The sequence below is a fragment of the Lissotriton vulgaris genome, chromosome 2_1 (assembly GCF_964263255.1).
Source record: "Lissotriton vulgaris chromosome 2_1, aLisVul1.2, whole genome shotgun sequence".
Lineage (NCBI taxonomy): Eukaryota > Metazoa > Chordata > Amphibia > Caudata > Salamandridae > Lissotriton > Lissotriton vulgaris.
The window spans coordinates 1057463434-1057489341 of NC_141687.1; the positions used below are offsets into that span (position 1 = coordinate 1057463434).

At 46.5% G+C, this 25908-nt stretch overlaps 1 protein-coding gene across 4 annotated transcripts in view; it reads left to right on the plus strand.

Moving 5' to 3' along the window:
* PRPF40A (pre-mRNA processing factor 40A) overlaps positions 1 to 25908 on the plus strand; it is a 963502-nt gene that overhangs the window by 67923 nt on the left and 869671 nt on the right. For all 4 annotated transcript variants that reach the window (XM_086956681.1, XM_086956683.1, XM_086956684.1 and 1 more), the window contains exons 4-6: positions 1321 to 1401; positions 14365 to 14392; positions 16603 to 16649. In XM_086956681.1, the coding sequence (XP_086812807.1) occupies positions 1321 to 1401; positions 14365 to 14392; positions 16603 to 16649 (156 nt within the window). The remainder of the gene's footprint in view (positions 1 to 1320; positions 1402 to 14364; positions 14393 to 16602; positions 16650 to 25908) is intronic.

Below are 25908 nucleotides of genomic sequence, written 5' to 3' on the forward strand. Positions count from 1 at the left end.
GATTCTGAGCTTGTGAATCTATGAAAGATACCAATACTGGATAACTGAAGTTACAGTTAAGTAACTCCGTTTTCTTCTCCTCCGTGTTGAGGTGTCCTCCTTCCACTCCCATGTGGTATTGAGTTTTAACTTAGCTGCTGTTTATTTTCTATCCCCAGTTCTAGATAGATTTTTAGTTGTAGGAATTTGGTTTCAGTGAAAGAGATTGGGATAGACAGACTTGCAATCCAGAGTAGTCCAAGTACTTGGGGGAAGGTGAGCAGAAAGTAACCGGGAAGGAGAAGGCTTTCAAATGAAATAAATGAGAGAAAATGGAACGTTAAATCAAGGTTTAATATTTTAATAGTTTTGGTGGAGGATTTTTGAGACTGCGTGCCATTTGTTTGTTAATCTGCTGCATACCTGAAACAGCAACATAGGATGACTATGACCCCGTTTTCAGTAGAAACCATAGCGTTGTGAGGAAGCCACCCCGAGAACACATACATTAGTAATTCATCCTAATGATTGAGTATACGCCATTGTACGGCTTCTGATGTGACTCTGGAAAAAAGTCTGTGACATTTATGTAGTTTGCAGTTTAAGTGGCAGATTATGATGCAGGCAGAAAGGGCTCCGACCAGCGGTCTGAGCCCTCCTGCCCGCATCGAAATCATTAGTTTGGGTACCCTTCCAACCGAGTGATTTCGATGGGCTTGGTTGAAAGGGAATCCGAAGCAGTCTTCGGATTCTTAAGATAGGCTCGAAGAGCCTGTCTATCATTCGAAGGCCCACAGTAATCCCCTAGCTGCCTCTTTCCGGCTGAGGGAATACAATGGCAGCTTCCCTCAGCCTTTTTGTGCCAGCCTTCCCTGCACAAAAAGGCCATGGGAAACAGCTTTGCCCCCCAATCAGGGCCCCTATGTGTGCATGGTCGCTGAATGGTGGCCTAGAGGGCATCTATGGTGCCCCACGTTGATCCCTGCACCCGGTGACGGACGCCTTGAGGTACCTGCCTCAGTGTGCATGGATGAACTGCACCATAGCATTTTGCTATGAGTGCATGCATTTCGTTCGGAATGCACGGACCCATAGCAAAGTATAGGATTGCTACCGAACGTGGTTCGTCGCATCCTAATTCCTGGAATGGAACCAACGACTGGAGGTTGTTCGGTTCCAGTTCCACAACGATGTCTGTCCGGCACTGTAATTGGCCCCTTAGTGACTCGCTTACCAACATGACAGTTCTGTAGCTATTTCACATCTTTTGTACTTGTGTTCTAGTCTTAATATCATTGCTATGTAGGTTCTGTTTACTCATCAGCCATGCTTTCATTGTAGATGCCTGGAATGATGCCATCTGTGATGCCTGGTATGATGATGCCTCATATGCCCCAGGCTCCAATGCAGCCAACAGTAATGGTAATATTCAGTCAGCCTTACTGTTTGTTATTCAGTTTGCTTCACCTTATGTGTTTTTAACATAATTCTAAAGGTTTAATCTTTGCTAAAACCGATAATACCATTTTTTTTAGACCCCCGCTCTCTGCTCATTAAGTGTCCCTTATCACTATGTTAATGCCTTTGTTTCTGTTTCTCCACGGCATTGTGCGGTACTGTTATGAAGATAGTCTTGCTGTGTGAAAATGCTTTTAGTTCTGGTCTAAGAACCAATTTAGGCGTCTCCCCATCCACCTGTAGTTAAAAGAATTAATGAATAAATGTATATAATACCTACACATCCCTTTACTTGTGTTTTTTTTCTTTCCATTCTTTGTTCTATTTTACTGCTTTAGTCATCTTGTGTACTTAACAGTCTCCTCAGGTGGCAGAATTCAAAGACCGCAGTAGCTGTTCTTTACATAATTAGAATATTTTCTTTTGGTGTTCATTTCTGTATCAATTCTAGGTATACTGGGAACCACCAGCGCTGATTTATTGAATTATATACATTGGTCCATTAAAATAGTTATTGCATGCATATGGAAACCTCCTTTTTTTTTTTTTAGAGCCTTTTAAAAAACTACCATTAAACGATTTCACCAATTCTGGATCTGTTGACCTTGGCAATGCTTGTTAAACTGCTGGGTTTTGTGCAGTGTGTATTGTTGAAATTGTATTGCAAGAACTGTGGAGGTCTAGAGCTTGAAGTAACGCTGCGTCACTGATTGGCGCATGTGTTGATTCTGCTGATAGAGCCTTTGCGCAGATAACTCTTGCTTAATATCAGAGATCACTGTCTGGGCTACACATTTCTGGATTCCATGGTGCACAGCTACATGTTAACTGACTTTTAGAAGTCCGCTGTCAGTTTACCTAGGTAGTGACTTGCCATAGTATTAAGGACAACGCCCCAAAAGCCACTTTGTGCCTTCCAGTGGATGACCTCTTTTAGGTTTGCTCCCTTAGCCATGCAAACCTTAATGGCTGCATGATTGTCACATTATACAACAAAAACCATTTGCAGTATGTCATCAGTATTCACCTTTCCAATACTGGTTCTTTTGAGGCAGGTGATAAGGCCAGACCCCCCATGTTCAATGGCCATGCCACTCTTGTTAAGGAATGGTGAAGTTCTTTGGTAGTTGGTGGTCCAATTTGACAAATGCTTGTTACAGAAAGTATGTTACAAGTTTTGCATAGTTGATGATGAGGCTGAAGAATAAAAAGCCAAGTCTAGAGGTTTGATCACATCCATCTTCTGCTGGAAGAGGTGGATGAGTTGCTCAAGCATGTCATTGAGGCAATAAACCTGCACAAATGTGATCAGTGGAGATTATCCATTGTCCTTTAAGTCCCAACAAAATGATCTGTGCTGTGGTCCATTCTAGCTGTTAGACTGTTATGTAGGCACGTTCACCCTACAGAAGTCAAGATGATAAAGTTGGATGAAGCCCTTTTTCTGGCCACCAGAAGATGACCTTGCAGAAGCATTCAACCTGAACTATGCCTACTTCCACATCTCAGTAAATCTGACCCACAGTTGTCTTAAGGTAGGTGGTAGGCATTAATTCCTTGTGCAGCTGTCCGGAATCAAGTTGGCTTCAAGAGGACTTGGCAGTAGCTTGCCATGGCAAGACGTTTATGACCTAGAGCTATACAAGTGTGCCTATCTCGGAAAACTATTGAAGAGTTTACTTAAGCATTATTAAAGCACTACAAACAGTACCTTTCATCTTCGCTACCAGTTGTCTTCCATGGTTTACTACTTTTAGCAGAATACATTTCTTAAGTTAGTTGTCAGAATAGTCTGATCGCAACTATGATGTTGGAGAAACTTTTGCAGTTTCAGTACAGATTTCGGTGCTCAACATGACCTTGAGATTGGTAAGTAAATTGTTGTGTAATGATGCTGCCTGCTTTCACTGGATACTCCACATGTGCGATCTCCTAAAACGATTTCATGTTTGATTCCTGCGTAGGTGACCCCTAAATGCCTTGTCAGAAGCGCTCCATAATAGCGTTATCAAGTTGGCCAGCGGCAGGGTAATCTACTGTGATTGAGATTGGGGGGGTGGAGGGCTAGGAACGAGTGGGTTGATCCGGAGCATCCTGGCTGGCACCAGGGGTGTTGTTGCAGCAGAGCCTCTGCTGATTGGGAGTCCCAGTCTTTAAGAGGGTCAGGGTAGGCAGGTCCTCTGGGTGTCCCGAGGTTGCTGTCCGCAGGAGACGCCGGAATTAGACAGGAGTGGGTTCCAGAATCGACAGGCCTGTAGGGCTGGGGCCAAGTCGGTGTTGTCGTCCTGTTAGCAGCTGCACGGCGGGTGGTCGTCTTCTTGATTTTCTTTCTTCTTTTCTTATCGGTATCTAAGGAAGGAAGGTTCAGGGAGCCCCTAAATACTGAATTTAGGGGTGTTACAGGTAGGGCAAGGACAGGGACCAATAGGTGCCTGTCGTGGGGCGGGTACACCTCCTAGCCTGCTCCTCTCCTGTGGGAGGCAGGCGCCTAGCTGTTATTGCGCAGGGCGCCCCATCTACAAGATGGCTGGAGCCCAGGGTCGTGCTTCACCTAGTCTCCCCCACCTGAGGGGTGGGGTTGGCACAGGCTGGCACCCCCCCCCCCCCTTCCTGACGTAGTTTTTCCCGCCAGTCTTCCCACCAGAGTGTGGGTCAGGACTGGTGGGAGCCAGTTGTTGGGTACAGCAAATGGTCTGGAGAAGCTCACAGAGGCGGCATGCCTTTGAAGCTTCCCCCTGCCCATCCTGGGGGAGGAGACCTAGCACCTCGCCCAGGATGTGTATTGTTGCAGGCCCAGGAGAGCGGGGGGCTCTCCACCCAGGGGTCCAGCAACATGTCTGCTGTGTGGCAGCATCTGCAGCCACTCAGCCCAGACGTGGATTGTAGGTTCGGGTTTCAGGGGGCATCACTAAGATGCCCTCTGATGCATTTTACATTAAATCCCACACTGGCATCAGTGCGGGTTTAATGTGCTGAGAAGTTTGGTACCAAACTCGTCAGTCCTCAGTGTAGCCATTATGGTGCTGTGGAGTTCGTAATGACAACCTCCCAGCACCATATACTCTTAATGGCATCACTGCACTTACAGGTCCCATGAATGGTCCTGGGTACTGTAGGGGCACAGGGCTCCTGCACCTACACCTCTGGCATAGGGCACCCAGCTAGAGGGGTGACTGAAGTATGCCAGGGCAGTGGGTTCTGTGGGCATGGCACACAGGGATGTGTGCCATGTCAACTCTTTGTTTAGTTCTGTACTTAGGCACTCAGCCTGCAAAGGCAGTGTGTGGGTGCCAGGGTACAGGGCCCCTGAGGGTGGCACAATAGGTGCTGCAGCCCTCAAGGGTCTTCTCTGGTCACCATGCCCTGGGTACCTAGGGTACCATTTACTAGGGGCTGACAGGTTGCCAGAGATGCCAATTGGGTTTTTAGCTACAACACAGTTTTAGGGAAGGAACACAGGCCATGGGTACCTGGTTGGCAGGAACCCAGGGCACACTCAAAGTACATCAGCAGTTCAGAAAAAAGTGGGGGCATACAAATGCAAGAAAGATGGTCCTTTCTCACACTCCCTGACAGATCCAGTCTTTATCAAAGGCCAGTTGCCATTAGATTAGCTGGCTGGGAATTCGCTGGTTTACGAGCATTAGACACTAACATTAGGGGATTCTCCTCCACCAGATAAAGAGTCCAAGTTAATAGATTCTTCTGGCAAATGTGTAGCTGCTCAGGCTGCCAATCACTGACGCATTGCTAATACGCAGGTACTTTTAGCCAGGTATGACGGGGCACAGTTGGATGAAATGGAGCAATTGCTCCAAATTCTCCCAGATGAGCAGAAAACAAGAGCACAAGATTTGGTAAATAAGGGTTAACTAATTTCCAATTCTTCCATAAGATGTGCTCTAGATGCTGCTGATACTACTTCTAGACAGACCCTCCAGGATTTCGCGATTTTGCGGTTTGCCGCGTAATCAGCACTTATGTAAAAGTGCCAGGGAAATCCAGATGTCCATTGTTGGGTGGTGTCTCAGCCCAGGCATCGAGCAGCTGCCCTGTGCCTTTACCAAAGAGACGGTGCATTGACTTGCTCCATGTCGGGTGGGTGAGGGCAGTGTGTCAGGGCTGTGATTAGAGGGGAACAGGGATGATGTATGAAGAATGGGGCAGAACAAGAACAAAGGATAAGTGGGTCTTATTTCAATATTATTACAGGTATGATCAGATCATTGGACACATGATGAATAATTATTCAACAACATAAGCAAACACAGCCTTTCAATGAAAAATATGATATGCTTTTATATTCCTTTGGCTAGTGTTATAATATGAAATGGTGTAGACGGCCCAGTGCTCATGGCTGCATCATATGAAAAATAATAGTATGATACACATATATACATTGCACAAAAGAGATGTCCCCTATTCTTCAATTTTACATGGTCAAATTTAAATATTGGTTCCTTTTGTATGAAATCAATCTACTTTAGAGAGTTCTATATTAAAAGAATCGATGTTTCGACCCACAACCTGATTCCAGTGGGTCTCCGCAGGACAACAAATGACGCCTAGCACAACACCTCTGCGCTGTAGTAATCCTTACATGCTTAGACTGTTAGGTAACCATATCGCATCAATAGCTCATCACAGCATAGACTAATTTATACGTAGACTTTAGAAACAACCTCCAGGCCTAGCCAGTTGCAGTATCGTAAGCTGGAGCGGAGCAGACAATCAACCGACCTGCGATACTTTCCATGTTTGAAGCTCAGTATACCCTCATTCCCATTACAGGCAGAAAAAGTTTGTCCTGTATGTTGTTCTACTATATCAATAACTGGGACCATGCAAGGTAGGCTGGATCTATCTACGTATTGGCTGTAATGAAAGGGTAGACTGGGAAAAAGCTACAAGGTCTTTTTTGTGAAATTGTATGACCGCTCTTGTCTCTGAGCTAAAGCCTGATCTACTAAGTCAATGGGGGCAGGGACCCCACTCTGAGATACTTTCACATTCTCAATGATATAGGAAAGGGGGTTGGGTAAATTGTGGTCCACGGCTGCACTGTGCAGGGTCTCAATATGCGGTCTCAAGTGCATGGGAACGGCTGTGGTGTAGACTGATGAGACTAAGATACCAGGAGGGAGAAGGATGGATAAAATGCTGGTGGTAATGGGGCAGGACTAGGATCAGTAAAGGCAGAGGAAGACAGGGCCACAGATCTAGTCAGCCTGAATGTGTGCCATTTTACAGACCCTCCAGGATTTCGCTGTTTGTCACGAAATCGGCACTTTTGTAAAAATGCAGCAATTTTTACAAAAGTGCCCGTGAAATCGGCATTTGTGTAAAAATGCGGGATTTTGACAAAAGTGGCCACTAAGATATCGGTGTTTGTTGTAGGAAAAACTGCCAAATAAAATGCTGCAAAATTGCCACTAAATTTCCATATTTGTGCCGCTAAATTTCCATTTTTGTGCAGCTGAATTTGCTAATCCATGCCGTAATATCCTGGGGGGTCTGGTCAACACTAACATTTTGCTTAGGAGGCATGCGTGATTAAGGATTGCCAGGTTTAAACCAGAGGTCCAACAATTCATTCTAAAAACGCCATTTGATAAGAAACATCTATTTGCCCTGAGGTCCATCAGGCACTAGAGAAAATGAAGAACACTAAAGTAGCCAAATCCATGGGAGCACTTCAGTCCCCTTTAAACGTAGGATGTTTTTGTTCCTTTTTACGAGGAGGGTCCAAAACTACACCCTCCGACCAAAATACCTCCACCTACAAGGGTAATAAACAGTCCTCTCCCTCAAGAGGCTTTTTTGGAGGCGGTTATAGGGGGGAACAACTCTAAAGATAGGGATAAGGCTAACGCACACTGTAACTTCCCTTCCCCTAATAAGCATTCACTTGGGGGAGGGGAGTGTTTTCACACTCTCTGCAAGGCTGCGTGTTTTGGTGCAGGACAAAGTGAAGAGTCAACATGGCAATGGTAAAATAGTATCTGTCTTCCGTGTTTAAAAGCAGTCCACACTTCTCATGGATCTCCCCCGACCCAAATCTTGCTCATTTATGACTATCCCGTCCTAAACGTAGCCCTCCGTGTCTCTCTTACTCTAGAGGCACAGAGGGCTACGGAAGTGTGGACTGCTTTTAAACACTGAGGACAGATACTATCTTCGCATTGTCAGTTGGAATTATCACCACAAAAGAAAGGACCTTATCAAAGATATCACAGCCTTGAGAAAGTCGTTGGATGATTTCCCATTGTATGCGACGAAACACGTGTTGGCTAAAGCAAGACTAAAGAATAAAGAAAGAAAATAAGAACTCACAATACTGTGCTAATATTTTTTGCCTACATCGTGCTGCTCCAGCGAAATCCTGGTGTCCTTCAGCCAGCACCCTTGAGAACCTGGAGGGCCTGCCCTGCCTTCAAAACCCAAGACTTTGTCTCCTGTGAGTACCGGATTTACTCACCAACAGACTGAGGACCCAGCCAAAACCGTGAGTCTGCACCAGACGCCCACAGCCCAGTACGAGAGGCCGAACACCACTAGGAGGTCTCCCCGGCGATCCGGACCTGAAATCTGGTGATCTCTGACCTGCCTCGAATCTCCAAGTGAAGCCTTCAGCCTCTTTCTCGAGGATCCCCCGACTGCAACCGGCCCTGGTAAGAAAAACCCAATGCTAAAGACACCCCTGCACTCGAAGTCCCATGGCCTTGGGTGGCCCAACAGACTGTGTCCCAGCATCCTCAGGCATCCCAATGTACCTCTCCAGGCAGTGGTCTCCTCCAGAAGATCTTTGTCCCCAAGCCAGCAACCGGAGAATACCCATTCAAATCAACAGGACACCTGATGGCGGAACACCCTGCACCCAGCTGCTTCTGAACCGCTGTTGGTGTACTTTGGGTGCTAACTCCGATACCCCTTTGCTCTGAGCATAACACCAGGAGCTTTGCTCCCGCAACCTTGTGGCCTGCTCATGAGCAGCCTCATACTGGAGGCCTCCGATCCCCCATTGGATAAGATTGGGCCTCAGCACTCTGCGCCCGGCCGCCCTAGTGCAGCTGAGGGTGCTTTTAGAGTGCATCCTTGACCCTGAGGGAACCCTGGTTCTTACCCCAGAATACTAACTCCCACAACCACGTACTTACCTGTTAACCGATAACCATATTTTCTCCATAGGAATACATTGACTATTTTTCCTGAAATTGGGTTGTTGGTTTTGTTTGAGCACTTGAAGAACTGTAAATAACTAAAATCTACTTACTTCCCTTTTCTCTAGGAAATGTCCCAGTGTGATATCTAGGCATATCACACTGAGTAGAAAAAGTATTCTGAAAAGTAATCAAAAGTAATCGAACAGTAATTTCCACTGTATTGAAAAGATTTACAAACCTGTAACAGACATTTTCATTCAGCTTGCTTGTATTGTTCCAACTGCTGTGAAAGTACCATTCAGACTAACCTGTATCAGGCTTGCTTGGTTCTTTAAAATAAATATAACTAATTTTTTTTATATACAAACAAGTTGGTCTTAGTACAGTCTTGAGTGTGTGACATCATTTGCTGCCTGTGTGTACAACAAATTCTTAACACTACCCTCTGATAAAGCCTTACTGCTCACCTACACTACCACAAATGGAGAGTAAGGTGCCATCTACTTATACCTCTGCCCACCTTTGGAGTTCCACTGGACTCTGTGCACACTATACCTCATTTTGGTATAGTATATACAGAGCCAGCTTCCTACAAAATTGTCTCCACAACATGTGTAATTGCTGGAACAGGAAGTGCAATCTCTCTTACTAAAAGGATTTATAGAACCTGTTCCAGCACAATACCAGTGTTCAGGATTTTACTATCTATTTTCTAATTCCCAAAAAGGACTGTTCTCTAAGAGCTATTCTAGATCTCAGAGTTAAACCGGTATATACTGCCATTCACATGGTGATCCTTCAACACTTCATTCTACTTCTACAAGGCAGATTTTATTTCTACTCTAGACTTAAGACGCATATTTTCATGTCCTAATTCGCCCAGCGCATTGCAATCACCTCAGATTTGTGATAGCAGCCAAGCATTATCAATTCAAAGTACTTCCCTTTGGAGGGACTACAGCATCCAGGGCAGTAGTCGTGCTTATCTCAGGAGGCAATAAGTTCACCTATTCCCTTACCTAGATGACTGGCTCATCAAATCCAGCACTTACCAAACCTGTCTGTGTCATACTCAAATGACAATAGACCTACTTCATCAACTGGGCTTTACAGTTCCATGCACAAAAATATCATCTGCAGCCTTTACAGACACAGTCTTATCTAGGAGCTACACTAAACAGTCAAAGCTCTAGCCTATCCCAATGTGGTCAGAATTCGCAACATTCAAGCTACGATACTACAGTCTCAATCCAACCAAGCATTACCAGCCAGAGTGTTCCTGCGACTGCTGGGAATGATGGCGTCTTGCAACACAATTGTACCCCATGCAAGACTTCACATGTGTCCCCTACAAGAGGGCTTAGCATGGCAGTGGAAACGGTCACAGGGTCAATTAATAGATCTAATGTTGATAAATAGCCATACCCATCGCTCTCTGCAGTGGTGGAACCCCCCACAATTTATTTAAAGGAGGGCCTTTCATCGACCCTATTCCACAGATCATGCTCGCAGCAGACGCGTCTTTGACAGTTTGGGGTGCTAATATACAAGATTACACAATACAAGGCCTGTAGAGCAACAAGCACAAAAGCCTCCATATTCACTATCTAGTTCTAGCAGTGTTTCTAATGCTGAAAACATTGCAAACTCGCCTGATGGGCAAAGGTGTCTTCGTTCGGACAGACAACACAACAGCGATGTACTATGTTCAAAAACAGGGCAGGCGGGGAGAACATTCTCCCCAACTGTCACACCTCTCTCAAGCCATTTGGAACTGAGCAATCCATCACAAAGTGTATCCTCTGGCAGAACACCTTCCAGGGGTAAACCATCAGATTGCCAACCTCCTCACCAGACACCAAATTCACAAGAGGGAAATTCATTCCCAAGTTCTCCTTCCATACTTTCAACAACGAGTATTCCCACAAATAGACTTGTTCGCCACAAGCAGAAAACACAAAATGCCCAAACTTCAGCTCCAGCTTACCCCACCCGCACTGAAAGGCAATGTCCTAAGAATTTGGTTCGGAAGCTCAGGCAAACACACTAATTCTAGTAGCTCCCACATGGACCCGTCTACCATAGTTCACCACCCTGTTGGAGCTGTCTCTGGTTCCACATCTAAAGCTGCACCTTACATCCAGCCTCCTCACACAGAACCATGGAGAAATCGGACATCCAAATCCCAAAGAACTGAATTTAGCCATCTGGCTCCGGAAGTCATGGTCTGGTTATTTAAATCTACTACTAGACGGTATGAATATTCTAAAAGAAGCGAGAAAGTCTACCATCAGAGTTTGCACCGCAGCAAAGTGGAATAATGTGTTGTCTACTGCAATAACAACAAAATAAATCCACTAGATGCTTCTATACAAAACATTTCTTACCTGTTACAGCAAACTGGACTAACCTATACTTCTGTTTGTTTGTACCTTGCAGCAGTTGCTGCGTATTTGCAGAACAGGCACCATTTCTCACTATTCAGAGTTCCAGTCATTAAAGCCTTTATTGGAGGCTTGAAAATAGTAATACCACCAAGGATTCCTCCTGCCACAGTATGGAATCTCAACATTGTTCTCACAAGGCTCATGGATCCACCTTTTGAACGATTGCACAAATGCCCATTGCAGTTTGTCATGGAAAGCAGCTTTCCTTATCTCAGTCACCTCATTAAGGAGAGTTGGTGAGCTACAGGCATTAACATTGGAAGAACTCTTCTTTCTGCTGCACAAAGACAGGGTAGTTCTCCACACCAACCCTAAATTCCTTCCCAAAGTAGTTTCTGCTTTTCATATAAACCAATCAGTTGATTTACCGGTGTTTTTTCCTCAACCTGATTTTGTAGCAGAACCCGCTCTTCACACAATTAACGTAAAAAATGCTTTATTTTACTACATCGATAGAACAAAAGACTTGCATAACAACTGTTTGTTGCATTTGCTCCACCTCTCAAAAGCAATCCCATTTCAAAATCTGGCATTGCAAGATGGATTTTTAAAAACATATAAACATGAATCTAAGGCTAAAAGGACTTTATCCATTCCCCCTAAAGCACATTCCACTCGCAAAATAGGGGCTTCTGTGGCATTTTTAAGTAACATTCCTCTAGCTGACCTATGTAAAGCAGCTACATTGTCTTCACGACACGCATTTATCAAACACTATTGTGTAGGTGTGTTAGCACGTCAACAAGCTAATGTAGGCCAAGCAGCATTTAAAACACTATTTGAAACCACTGCAACTTCTACAGGTTAGCCATAGCTTTGGGAGAATACTGCTTTGTAGTCCATGCAAAGCATGTTTATCTACAGCACAAATGCCTCGAACTGATAATTTTACTTACCAAGTAAGCATCTATACTTGGCATGTAGAGCTGTAGATTCACATGCGCTCACTCACCTCCCCAGGTACCTGTATTTGCTGCAGTTCTTAATTATACATTCATACGTATGGACTATACTACAGTTACTCCATTCGCACCCTCTAGCGGGAAAACAATCGAACAGTGGAGTTGATGACCATGCGCACCATCACCTAAAAGAGGAGTCACCTTACCTCGTGACTAGGGAAGACTTCTTTTAAGAAAAATAATTTGCAAACATCTGGACCCAACACTAGATGGCAGGAGTATGCAAAGCATGTGAATCAACAGCTCTACAAGCCAAGAACAGATGCTTACTTGGTAGTAACATCATCCATACCTTTACTTCCTGCTAAAACTGTGCCCATCCAGGGAAGGACTTCACCCGACAGGATGATTGGCTTTCATCCCGTCAAGAGTCCGCATCAAACTTGGAGAACTGCGCAAAAGTTCAAATTGCTGAGAAATAGATAGGAGAAGGATTGCACTATGTTAATAATGCATCTGTTCTATTTTCCCCCGTCTGGCTATGCCTTCACATTTCCCATTACACAAAGCATCCGTTCGCACACAATCCTCTACCGTTAAGGTAGCCTTTTTAGTTCTGGCCTAGAAAGTACTTTACTTTTGTTAGCCTCACATAAAACAAAAGAACATGGGGCAGTGGGTTAGCCATTGGATATTTTTTTACAATGTGTGTCGCCTCATTTTCCTTTGAGTAAGGAGCAAATTCATCAGCAGGCAAACATGCATCCATCGAAGTAAGGAGTAACGTTGGTTAAATTGCATACTTTGCTAAATCTAGGGTATTTTAAAATTGCAACAAATCCATGGTCACTTATTTTACAGCCATTTGAACTACCCATACTCAAGAGGCTAGAAGCAGGAAAGGTGCTTTATTTTTTTTTAATACAGGCCCTCTAAAACATACGGGCCTGAATTATGTTTGGTTTTGCTGTCCCATTTCTCACTTTTTCTTCGTGTGTATGTTTGTGATGGAGGTCTCTTTGCATAGCAGTGAAATATTTGCAAGCTTTGCCACAGCATTAAACTGGCAACTTGTTGTAGGTTTTATTTGTCAGTTTTATGGTTGCCCATTCAGTTTCTTTGTCTTTTTAGGTTTCGCCTCGCCGAAGGCTATGCTCTGCGCAGCTTTTCGGCGCAGGCGAAACCTAATGTTAGAACAGTGTGGGCTTGGGAATCTTAACCATTGAAATTTCACTACACACTGTGTTTTTCGACTATACACATTCATAGTAAAACAGTGATTTGTCTGCCTTCTGTTACTTTTGACCCTCGAATTTGGGTTTGTTACCACTTACCAATACCGAGTACCAGTGATGTTCTAGACTTCTCTGGCATGTTTTGGTCTTCTCTTAGGAACGTACAGGGGGGTGGGCTCTGTGTGTGTGTGTGTGTGTGTGTGTGTGTGTGTGTGCAAATGCAATAGGTCTCGCATTTGCGAAAGATTAAGCTATTGACATTGTAAACAACAATGCCATTTATTTATCTGTTTTCAAAACCAACACATAAATAAACAATGCCAATAGCTCTAACTTTGTCAAAGGCAAAACCGTTGCATTGTGTGGGGGCTGTGGGGGCTGTGAGAGCTGTGGGCTGTGTGGGCTGTGAGAGCTGTGTGGGCTGTGAGAGCTGTGTGGGCTGTGAGCTGTGTGGGCTGTGAGCTGTGTGGGCTGTGAGAGCTGTGTGGGCTGTGAGAGCTGTGTGGGCTGTGAGAGCTGTGTGGGCTGTGAGAGCTGTGTGGGCTGTGAGAGCTGTGTGGGCTGTGAGAGCTGTGTGGGCTGTGAGAGCTGTGTGGGCTGTGTGGGCTGTGTGGGCTGTGTGGGCTGTGAGGGCTGTGTGGGCTGTGAGGGCTGTGTGGGCTGTGAGAGCTGTGTGGGCTGTGAGAGCTGTGTGGGCTGTGAGGGCTGTGAGAGCTGTGAGAGCTGTGAGAGCTGTGTGGGCTGTGTGGGCTGTGAGGGCTGTGTGGGCTGTGAGGGCTGTGTGGGCTGTTGGCAATGTAAATAACAATGCCATTTATTTAAAAGGTAAACAAAAAAAAAGAAATGTCATGAGCAATGCCATTAGCTCTAACTTTTCCAATGGTGAAACCATTGCATTGTAAATGCTTGTTTTCCTAACTACCAGTGCCTGATTAGGTACCCATGTTCCACCATTTTGAATAAATTCACCAGAACTGTGTTTTTCAGTATTGATACTAATGTGTGCTTCAACAGTAAATCCCATTAATCATTTGAGCACTCTTCATGACTTAGTTTGATAACTTCTGCAGTTAGTTCCTCTTTTCACTCCTATTAGGGCATCTAATATACATGAGCAGTTTGTTGTAATCAATAGTATTTTCGATGTTTCTTGATGTCCTTTTTTTATTTCTCCTTACAGCAAGGAGGCAACATGGATGCTCAATTAGGTATGTGTGCATATAAATGTGTTCATTGTTTTTCATGGCAAACCTTTCTTAGTAGAGAAGCAGCAATGTCAATAATAGAAATGTGATTGTGCCCACTATGTTCTTACCTCTTGATCCCTTAACTACTATGAGCTTGAGGTAGGCTTCAGTTTTGAGCAGGGATACTTCAGCCTACTTTCTTCTCTCTTCTTTCCTATTTGAAGTCTAATAACAAGACTTGACACATAATTTGTCTTATGTTATGTTTCCGGGTTAGGCCCATGTAGTGAAGCTGCTAGTTTCTTACGTTGTCCACTTTTTTACAGTAACATTTCAATGGAGAACTTTTCCACATATTTGCATACAAGACGATGCTGTTAAGTTTCTCTGAAACTACTTTGTTGACACATCTAGTATCTCGCAATATTATCACGGTGCCTCAAACATCATGTACAGGGCCTCTTTAACCCACTATCTACAAACTCATTCTATCTTCATCCAGGGGGCGACAGCTATCTACATATCCATAACCACTAATACACAACGTACATCGCAGGGCTGCTTTCTATGATAAATAATGAGCATCCCAATAGATTAGCCGAGGAGGCATTTTAGCTGACAGAGTCCTTGCATGCTAAGACTTTGCCACAGAGCGGTCTGACATCTCTTGAGGGGTGTCTAGTTTGTGACCAAGATGGGGTCCTTCATTCTCTCCTGCCACGTAATGAGGTGGATCGTCCCTTAGGGAGATTCTTGGCTCTTACTAAGAAACAACAAAGGAGCGACAAAGACATTGGAAAGAAGAAAAAAATGCGGTACCCAAGGTGTGCCTACCCAGATAAATATTCTCCAAAAAACTGCAGATGCTGTTTAGGAGAAACTGCATTACATAAAGGAAGGACACAGAAGAGTGTCACTCATCAACATAGTTGATGACCTGCTTCATCATAGGGTTTTACCAGGGAGACAGAGTGTCTCCCTGGTATGCTACCACACCTGTATTACAGCGGAGCAGGTTTCAAAAAGACGTGAAGTGAAACAGTGTTCAAAAAGTGCAATTAAAAAATGGCAGGCTGTACTCCAAAATGAATTTAATAAAGACTCGGACTACCATTATTAAAAATGGTGATTCGGACATTGACCATCAATTAGTCAAATATGTCCTTTGTGTGAAAAGGTCGACCTGTTTCTGCTTTCAAACTGCTATGTTTCGCAAAGCTTTCATCAGGACCATAAAGAAATTTGAGATTCCCGGGCGGTATACGCACCCTAAGGCGTACCCTAACCTTGGGAATGTGTGTGCAAATAACTGTAAACTCACGGTTTTACCTGGTTGTAGGTTTTGCTCGGAATTCCCGGCACCTACCAATCTGTAAGAAAGAAACTCATATTCAAACAGATAACAAGACCTTTGCTTAGACATCATTTGATTACGTCAACACAAATTTTCATTTCATAAATTAATGCATATCAAACCAGGTACTTCCTATTCAATATTGTAGTGATCGTTATATGTACAAATAACCTAGATTTCAGTTAAGGGGTGTGTACACAGGATCAGCTGATCCCGTCATTGTCATATATAGTAGGGCCGACTTTACCCCGCCTTAATTAGACTGCATATACTATTCTGGTTTTTATCTCAATCTCAACTGATTCAGATAATAAAACGTACCCAGTAACACCACATGGAACAACGCATGTCCTCATGGAAGGTTACAAAAAAAGAAAAGGTGGTACTTGGGAGGGACTGCTTAGCCTAACATGAAAAGCCACCATTTACACAGGACCGTGACCAAAGCCAATTAAAAAGATGGGTGGAAATTGGGCGGAGCTTCATGCCCATATCCTGAATACAAAGTGTCTCGAAGAGACAGCACAAGTGTTGCCTAGGTGAGACCTAAAAAGTCGCTCCAAAAACAGGAGCAGTGGATGGACACAAGAACTTGCTGTAGTTGTCGGCCAAACACAAGGAGAGGCATGACGAATACATGACAAAACAAATGCAAACAAAGGTCATTATAGCGACGTGGGAGGAAACAAATGGCAAACATGGGGTGGGCTGTAGCCCCTGACTGTAAACATGTCTCGAAGAAATATAGCATGACCTGTCTAGCAGAGACCTAAAAAAAACTATAGTAAGCTCTTGGAAGTTAATCTTACTCAAGAACGTGCATTGTTTAATTGCAAGTATACTTGTTGGTCATGATTGTATACTTCTTTTGTTTTAGGCCCTAACCATCCTCCCAACCTTCCCTCCAATCTACCCCCTAATCAGGTAAGTGAAGTTCAGAATTGTTTGCTATTTTGAGCACTTAAAGCAGGCCTGACAACTCTTGTAGAGTTCAAAAATCCTATTGTTTTCAAAGCAGGGTCATAACAAATGTGCCTGTGACTTGAGACCTGCTTGCCTGTTCACATTGCTTTTGTTTCCATGTGTTTGGTACTCTATGACCTGGAATAATTGACTACTATAGAGCTTCTTCCCTCTGTTTTTTTCTTTTTTGTCTTGCGCCCTGCATTTGGTTCGCTGTTGATTCAGTCTGATTTAATGTAGCACATTATCTAAGACTTCACCTTGAATCTCTCTGAAATAAATGGATGGAGTATTTGTGTGATGTATTTTTTACTTCGTTGTTCCATGAATCAAAGCCAATAAAATAATTCGTTTCTTTAAGGTTTGTCATTATCTAAATAAACATAAGAGCCTGAATCTCCTGTGTTTTTTCTTTTTTGGTCAACCGTGCTGAATTTCTTCTCAATTATCACACTTTTACCTTTTCCTGTATGCTTTTGTGTGCGTCAAATTGGTTGCTTATATGGAGCAAAGAAATACAGCAATATAGCCATGCCTGTTATGCTAAAAAAAAAAACTAATTGTAATTCATTTAGTCCACCGCCATTCCCTGCTCACGCCCCTAATAATGGAATCCTGTTGCTTAAAATTAACTGGTCATTTAAAACACCTGAATTATTTTAGCCTTTAGTTTATCTGTAAAACACTTAGATATTGCAAGACAGGATTAGAATTTAGTAGACATTTTATTGAATGTTAATTTGGGTACATGGCGGAAGTCGAATTCACTGTAAAGGTGCATAGCATCTTTATGTATGATAAATATGTAGTGAATTATACATTTGGGTAATAGTCAACATCATATTTTTGAAATGGTGCCTGTGGAATTTCAAATGGTAACCTCAGTTAACAAGCATTAATGTGGAGTACCCAGGAACATGGTGCATGATATAGGGCTGCCGGTTTTACTTGTTTAAAAAAAAAAAAAAAAAACATTTCTATTCTAATCCATATTCATATGTATCTTTTTTTAGGAGAAAAAAAATTAGGTTGGATATTTAAGGCTTCCACATTTATTTATCTGATCAATATTGTATTCCTTGGGCTCTAGTGCGATTTTTTTTTTTTTTATTTTTTTTTTATTTTTTTTTTTTTTATATATATATATATATATATATATATCTATATATCACAATCCACCAGCGTCTTCCTTCTAGCGATATCAGAAAGAACAACACAGGAGCCGTGGCCTCAGTAAATGGTGTGTTCTTTCTGATATCGCTAGAAGGAAGATGCTGGTGGATTGTGTTGAATTTGAAGGGGGTGGCTACCCCTGCCTTGAGCCCGCCGACAGAGGAAAAGGATCAGCTACAATTCTGTGTTCATATATATATATATTTTCATTCATTCTATCCTACTGGCGGTCGCCAGTAGGTAGTTATAGTTGGGACCTATTTTCCACAGGAAAACCGCAACATTCTATTTCCAATAACTTTGGAAATGTGGAAAAGCAATGCCGGCTCCCACAGGACGCGGGAAGCCGGCGGGACTGTGGGGGATTGGGGCTATTAGTGGCCCAGGAGGGGGCCACGCGGTCCCTTTCCCAACTTTTGGGTGAAAATAAATGGGGGCAGGCCCTGGGGGATGGGGTCCCTTGACCCCCTAGGCCAGCTTAGGGGGTCCCACAAGCAACATTTTTTCTTTTTAAATCGCGAAATTGCGCGTAGGATCCGCGCATCCGGGCGCGAAAAAAAAAAAGCGCGGGCTTCGTTAGTATTTAGCCCCCGGGTGGGCCAAGTCCTGGGTGCAATTTTTTGATGGTACCAGCCCCGAGGACAACCACCCCCTGGGCTTTCAACAATTATGTGGAGGTGGGCTCGCAGCCCCCCCAGCCCTGGGGACCGCCTTCCCACGAGGCTACAAAAAAGACATGGGTGGGGGGCAGAGTGTTGTAAAAAGGGGTGTGGCCTCTGAACACCTTCTTGCAACACAGCTCTCTGGCGCATACTGGAGGTACCTGGTGGGCTAGTTGACCCCAGGGACCCTCAGGATTGAGGAGGAATTAATTCTCCAACTTAAAACGCGCCACAGTGCGTGTTTGCAGACATGTCACCTCAGGCCATGCCCCCTTCCTCTACCATTGTATGAACGCGCCTGTGGCGAGTTGTACTTTGGGGGATTAATTCTCTTTCAATACTGAGGGTCCCTGAGGGCCAACTAGCCCAACAGGTATCTCCAGTATGCACCGGAGAGCTGCGTTGCAGACAGGTGTTCAAAGGCCACGCCCCTTTTTACACCTCTCTGCAACACAGCTCTGTGGCGATTACTGGAGGTACCTAGTGTGCTAGTTTGACCGTAGGGACCCTCAGGATTCAAGGGGACTTAATCTCCCAACTTAAAATGGCCACAGGGCGCGTTTACACTGTGGTGAAGGAAGGGGATGGGTCCTGAGGTGACGTGAGCAAACCCGCCCTGTGGCGCGTTTTAAGTTGGGGAAATAATTCCCCTTCAATCCTGAGGGACCCTGGGGCCCAACTAGCCCAACAGGTGCTTCCAGTAAGCGCCACTCTGCTGAGTTGCAGAGAGGTGGTCTAGGCTGTGCCCCTTTTTACACCCTTCTGCAACGCAGCTCTGTGGAGCATACTGGAGGTACCTAGTGGGCTAGTTGGACCCCAGGGACCCTCAGGATTCAAGGGGACTTTATTCTTCAACTTAAAACGCCCACAGGGCGTGTTTGCACACAGCACCTCAGGCTCTCCCCCTCCCTTCATTAGTGTGCAAACGCACCCCGTGGCGTGTTTTAAGAAGTAGTTTTAATCCCCCTGCCCTAATATGTACTAGGGGCTTACAGAGGAGGTCATGCTAATCACAGGGGTACCCCAATGCATAGTGTTCCCTAGTGTTTGTAGGTGTTTTCACTGTATTCGAAGTGTCTTTCAGCATACCACTAGCTCTAGGCCTGGTTAGTCGGTCAGTTAACACCAGTACCCGTCTGAAAAAGTTGTGGCACAGGATGATTTGTAACAAGGCCTCTTTGTGATCCTGTTGGTTCTTTGTGCACATGTCTTTATTCTTCCTGCTCTTTTGTTAGTCTTTGAGGACTTCTGTTGCTTCTTTCTGCAGTTCTTTTTTTTCTTTCTGTGCGTTTTTTCTTCTTTCTTCACATGTCCTACCTCTGTAGGCATAGTTAAAAACTAGCATTTAAAAAAATCTATGATATTCACAAAAAAACATAGGTTTCAGTTACATTCAAGTTGGAAATTAGCATTTAAAAAAGCTTAGAAATTCATTGAAAAAACCCTAGTTTTCAGGCACGTTATAGTTAGCTGGACATTTCACTCGCACAAAACTTTTGAAATGCTCCCGTTATAGTTAGTTAAGCTAACTATAACTGCACGCCCGCAATGCACTGCTTATGACGTCACATATTACTTCACTCATGACCTGGTCAGTGACATCACTCATGACATCACTGACATCTCAAATGACACCACTGATGACATCATCCTTGTGATAGTGGTAGACCTCCTCTCACCCTAATATAACCTTTGTTACACACACTCAAAAATAGAAACTAGCATTTTCAAAACAATGGATATACCAATGCCAGTTACAACAACCTATTCAGTAATTCCAAGATCTACATACACAGCCACTCGTTCACCAACAGTTCTATACAGTCACTCATACATGTACTAACATATGTACACATACACCTATACATCCTGTTACACACCGCCACTCATCCATAGAGTTACTCAGTCACTCATGCTAATAACGAATCAAACACCCATTTACTTGCATATACAGTTATACACACACCAGCACACATACTTCTACAGAAACTTACACATACTTACTGTTATAAACAATCACTTATAGAAACACCTACTTATTCGTACAGGAACTCTTCCAATCTCACTCTCACATATACTCACTTACATACACCAATACTCACATATACTAGTGTAAAATATATGTAGTTACTTATAAAGACACTATTGAGACAGTTATTCACTCACTAACACACCCATATACACACTCATCCACCCATATAGTCCTGGACACATACTGTCTTCAACACATACAGTGATTCACTCATTTATGCATCTATGCACCAAGTAATATCCTCCACTGAACCATACAGACACTCAGACTGATTCTCGAAAAACCAAGTAACCATATAGACACTCATGTAGCTACACACCAACCCATGCAATCACTTATACACAAAGTGAGAGACTGATACAGATATTTACATATTTAAACTTTACTCACTAATCCATGTATTCACTAAGTTAAGAAATCATCCATTTAGACCCGGGGTCTCCAACCGGTCGATCGCGAGCTACCGGTAGCTCGTGGAGACCCCGGGAGTAGCTCGTGTAGCCCTTCTGTAGTATTTGGTGGTATTTTGGGCTATTAGCCTTTCCGGCTCCATTTGCCCGCCCTCTCCCAAAACAGCCGCTCGGATTGGAGCTAAGCTGGGGTGGGGGCTGGCGAAGAGGATGACGCTCCTCTCCTGGAGCTGCAGACTCCTCTCGTGAGAGTCTGACTCTTGTGACGTCATTGTGTACTGAAAACGCGCTGACATCGCACTGTCTGCCATTGTGCGACAGGTGCCAGCGCGTAGCAGTAGGAGACGTGACTTCCACCACCAGAAGCAGCCAGGAGACGTGCCTTCCAACGCCAGGAGACTTGCCTTCCACCGCAGGTAAGCTCAATGGTGGAAATAGGGATCCCGTGGGAGTGATGGCTGACCAGGCATCAGAGCGCTGGTGGAAGAGGGCAGAAGGGCACAAAAAACAAGGGGAAAACAAGTGGAACAGAGGACAGAAGGGCACAGAAAACTAAGCAAAAACGAGTGGAACAGAGGGCAGATAGGCACAATAAAACGAGTAGAACAGAGGGCAGAAGGGCACAAAACGAGTGGAACAGAGGGCAGAAGGGCACAAAAAAACGAGTGGAACAGAGGGCAGAAGGGCACAAAAAATGAAGCAAAAATGAGTGGAACAGAAGGCAGAAAGGCACAAAAAATGAGTGAAACAGAGGGCAGAAGGGCACAAAAAACAAAGGGAAAACGAGTGGAACAGAGGGCAGAAAGGCACCAAAAACTAAGCAAAAACGAGTGGAATAGAGGGCAGAAAGGCACAAAAAACGAGTGGAACAGAGAGCAGAAGGGCACAAAAAACAAGGGAAAACGAATGGAACAGAGGGCAGAAGGGCACAAAGTGAAGCAAAAATGAGTGGAACAGAGGGCAGAAAGGCACAAAAAACTAAGCAAAAACGAGTGGAACAGAGGGCAGAAGGGCACAGAAAACGAAGCAAAAACGAGTGGAACTGGGGGCGTGGCTACGCAAGCGGAGATGGCGGTCGCAGCTTGTTAGAGCTCCCGCTGGCCCGCCATTAATCCTTCCTGATATCCTGGTCCCCGACCCCAGAACCCACAGCCACAACGGGGCGGTGATTGCCGAGAACGCCTAGACTCCTCCGGTGTGCCCAGCGGAGGTCCGGCGTCCCGGAACGGGACGGAGCCGCGAGGTGCAAGGTGCGGCCTGGTAGGCGGAGGTGCAGCCGGGACCTCGATTTTGGCGCTCCCCGGCCGGGGAGCAGTGCATCGCCGGGCCTGGTGACGGCCGCGACGCCCGGAGACCCGAGGGGCTGGAAACGCGGGGAAGTCTCTGTGCTCCCTCTGCCGGGGCCCAGTCCTACACGGAGGAGGAGCCGGGGCAGCGGACGACCGAGATCGGCTGGAGAGGCCTGGGGCCCCGGTTTTCGCGGCCCAGTACTGGCCGGGTCCTGCAGACGAGGCGGAGGTCGGGCGCCCTGATGCTCTTGAACGGCGGTGATTGACCCTCGACGTGGGCGGACAGTGGAGAAGCTGGCAGCGGCCGTGAGTAGTGCCCCCCCCCCCCCCCCCCTCAGGCCGAGGGAGACGCCAGCGCTCTGGCGCGACACGCACAATAACTCTCCACCCTTCTGGGGGGGGCTGCTGCTCAGGGGTGACCCTATTCCTTGGCGGTCACTGGGGCCGGCCACGTCCTGATCGAGTCATTGGGTTGCATCGGGACAGACCAACCGGGACCTGCCTCGGGGCCGGACACTGTCCTCCCTTGCCCTCCATAACTATCCACCCTTCTGGGGGGGGCTGCTGCTCGGAGGCGACCCTGCTCCTTGGCGGCCACTGGGGCCGGCCACGTCCTGCCCGAGTCATTGGGCCGCTTTGAGACGGATCCACCGAGACCTGCCCCGGGGTTGTCCTCCCTTGCCCTCCATAGACCTTAGCAAGAGCGGTCGTGGTTCAGCGCCTCCTGCCATCGTGAGGGGGCCCCCCCCTTTATCCTTTTGCTTTTTGGCCCTCCGCAGTTATGACCAGGGGAGGGGGTGGCCCCGCCAAGCAAGTGACTATCGACAAATTCACCGGGCCCAGTGGGGGCGCTGGCTCATCCGGGGGTGCTCCGCCTGGAGGGGGGCCAGACAATGCAGCCCTTATGGCGGCCATTACTCACTCAAGAGACATGCTGGACGCCAAGATCGGGGCAGTGGGCGCGGATGTCACCTTATTACGCCAAGACCTGAGGAACGCAGTGGCGCGCATTACAGAAACCGAATCCAGGGTGACGGTAGTGGAGGAAGATGTAACTACCCTTAAAAAGAGAATGGCGGCGATGGAATCAGCGCAGCGGATCACGGCGCTCCGGGTGGAGGATGCCGAAGGGCGGGCGCGCCGCAACAACCTCCGCTTTGTTGGCTTTCCGGAGCGCTGTGAGAAGGGCAACATGGAGCTCTTCCTCACACAGTGGCTGGAATCGTGGATGCCCCCAGGGACGCTGTCCACTTGCTTCATCATCGAGAGAGCTCATCGCGCCCTGACGCAGAGGCCGCCTGAGGGCGAGCGGCCTAGGGCGGTGATCGCCAGACTACTAAATTACCATGACAGAGATGCTGTGTTGAGGGAAGCTAGAATCAGGGACGCCCTCCTATATGAAAATCATAAGATAATGATCTTCCCTGACTATACTAAACTTGTGCAACAGCAGCGTCACTCATTCATGGCCGCCAAGGCAAAATTGAGGGGTCTTAAGCTTCAATATTCCCTGTTGTATCCGGCACGCCTGAGGGTGATTTTTCAATCGCGGACACTGTTCTTTGATACGCCGGAGGACCTCTTCAAATGGACGGATGAAACGGTGCGGATTAGACCGAACTCGCAACCGGGGCTCAATCCGGGCTCTCCAGAGGGCTCACCACGGGCTCAGCAAGACCGGACGTCGAGGAAGAAGGGTCGAGCCAAGCGGTCCAAATCGCGCAGACGTGCGGCCTCGGTTGATGGCACACAGACCAGTGGCAGAACCGAAGACTCCGAACAATCTGGGACGGACCATTAAAAAATTCCGAGGCCCTGCCTTTCCATCTCTACTGTCACTGCTGTGACTTCTGGTTGGACTCATCGAGTCGTCTGGGCCTTAATGACTGCCCGGCACTGCTGCCGCCATGGGGCAGTACTTTTTCTGTCCTCTAATTGAGAATGGGGCTGTGGGGTGGGGGGTTGGGGACTGCGTGATGGTGGCTACCACTCTCCCTCTAGAGAGAGAGACTCTGTGGGAGGGGGAGTAAGCTTCCTGTTCCGTTTGGGAATGTTGGGATCCATTGGTATGGGTGGGCCCGGGCCCTATGTTCTGGTCTCGGGACCACCCATGCCGCGACAGGTACTTCAAGGTTCTTTGAGGTATAGGGTTGGGGGTGGCGGGATGGGGGCAGTCGGGGTTCGGGCCGCTGAGTTGGGGATGGGGACTGTTTGGGGTTGCGGGACCGTGGGGTTGGGGACTGTTGTTCTTGGGGTTGACAGGGCTATGCATGTGTGTGTTGCAACGATGTTCCATATGACGTGTGGTGGGTGGCGCGGGAGTGGAGGGCTCGGGTGTTGGATCTTAATGGACCATGGCTGAACCGATTCGTAGACTTCCTGTAGATGCTATACGAGTGATTACGTGGAATGTCAGGGGGCTTTTAGATAAAATCAAACGTGGGGCTGTGTTACGCTGGGGGAAGAATGAAGCTGCAGATGTCCTTTTACTTCAAGAAACACACATGATGGGTACAAAGGCTCTGGGCCTACAGAGATTTGGATATCAACAGGTCTTCCATGCCGGGTTTTCCAGGGGGTCCAGGGGAGTCGCCATATTGATTCACCGCAGGGTGGCTTATATCCACGAGAAGCAGTGGGTAGATCCTCAGGGTCGTTACCTGTTTATTAAAGGCATGGTGGGTGCGGAGTCGGTGGTGTTTGGCAGTGTTTACGCCCCCCCCCCCACTCCAGTGGGCCTTAGCCGAGAGGCTGTTTGCTGTATGGGAGGACATCTCGGGGCCCCTAGCGGTGATTGGGGGAGATTGGAACGATGTGATGAATGCAAGCATGGATCGTCAGAGGCGCCCAGGGGGATCTGAGCTCCCGCCCCCCTCCCCTTCGCCCTCCAGATTGCGTGCAATGAGTGAGGGGCTGGGCTGGGTTGATGTGTGGCGACATATGCACCCCACGGCCCGGGACTATACTTATGTCTCGGCTGTACACGGCTCCTTTTCGAGGCTCGACTGTGTGTTTGTGCCTCGGGACTATTTGTGCAGGGTGAAGAGCGCGGACATCTTACCGAGGGGCCTGTCCGACCATTCCCCCGTCTCGATTGGACTGGAACTCCTTCGAAAACGACAGCCGTTTCGATGGAGGATGTCCTCGTGGCATCTCCTTCAGCCGACATATGCTAATCATTTACGTGAAACAATTGACCATTTCTGGCGGGAAAATCTAGTGGAGGGCGCTGATGTAGGGATGGTGTGGGAGGCCATGAAGCCTACCATACGGGGAGCAGATATTGCTTGGTGCTCGGCGGCCCGGCGGAAGCGTCGAGAGCAGGTTGCAGAGGCAGCTGTGCGAGTAACGGCTCTGGAGCGAGAGAGTCGTGAGGGTGGTGATGCAATCGGGCTACGTCTGCTTCTACAAGCACAGCAAACCTACGGGTCCCTCCTGATGGATGAGGCCAAGCAGGCGTGGCTGGCCACCAGAAGTAGGATATATCAATCGGGGGACAAGTCCTGCTCCATGCTGCATAGATTGTGCCAACAACACTTTCAACCCCTCCTACTGCCCGGTCTCACGAACGGTGGTGGGGAGGTTATGACCGACCCACATGAATTGGCTACGAGCTTTGCCACGTACTACTCCACCCAGTATGCCCCGCGTGAC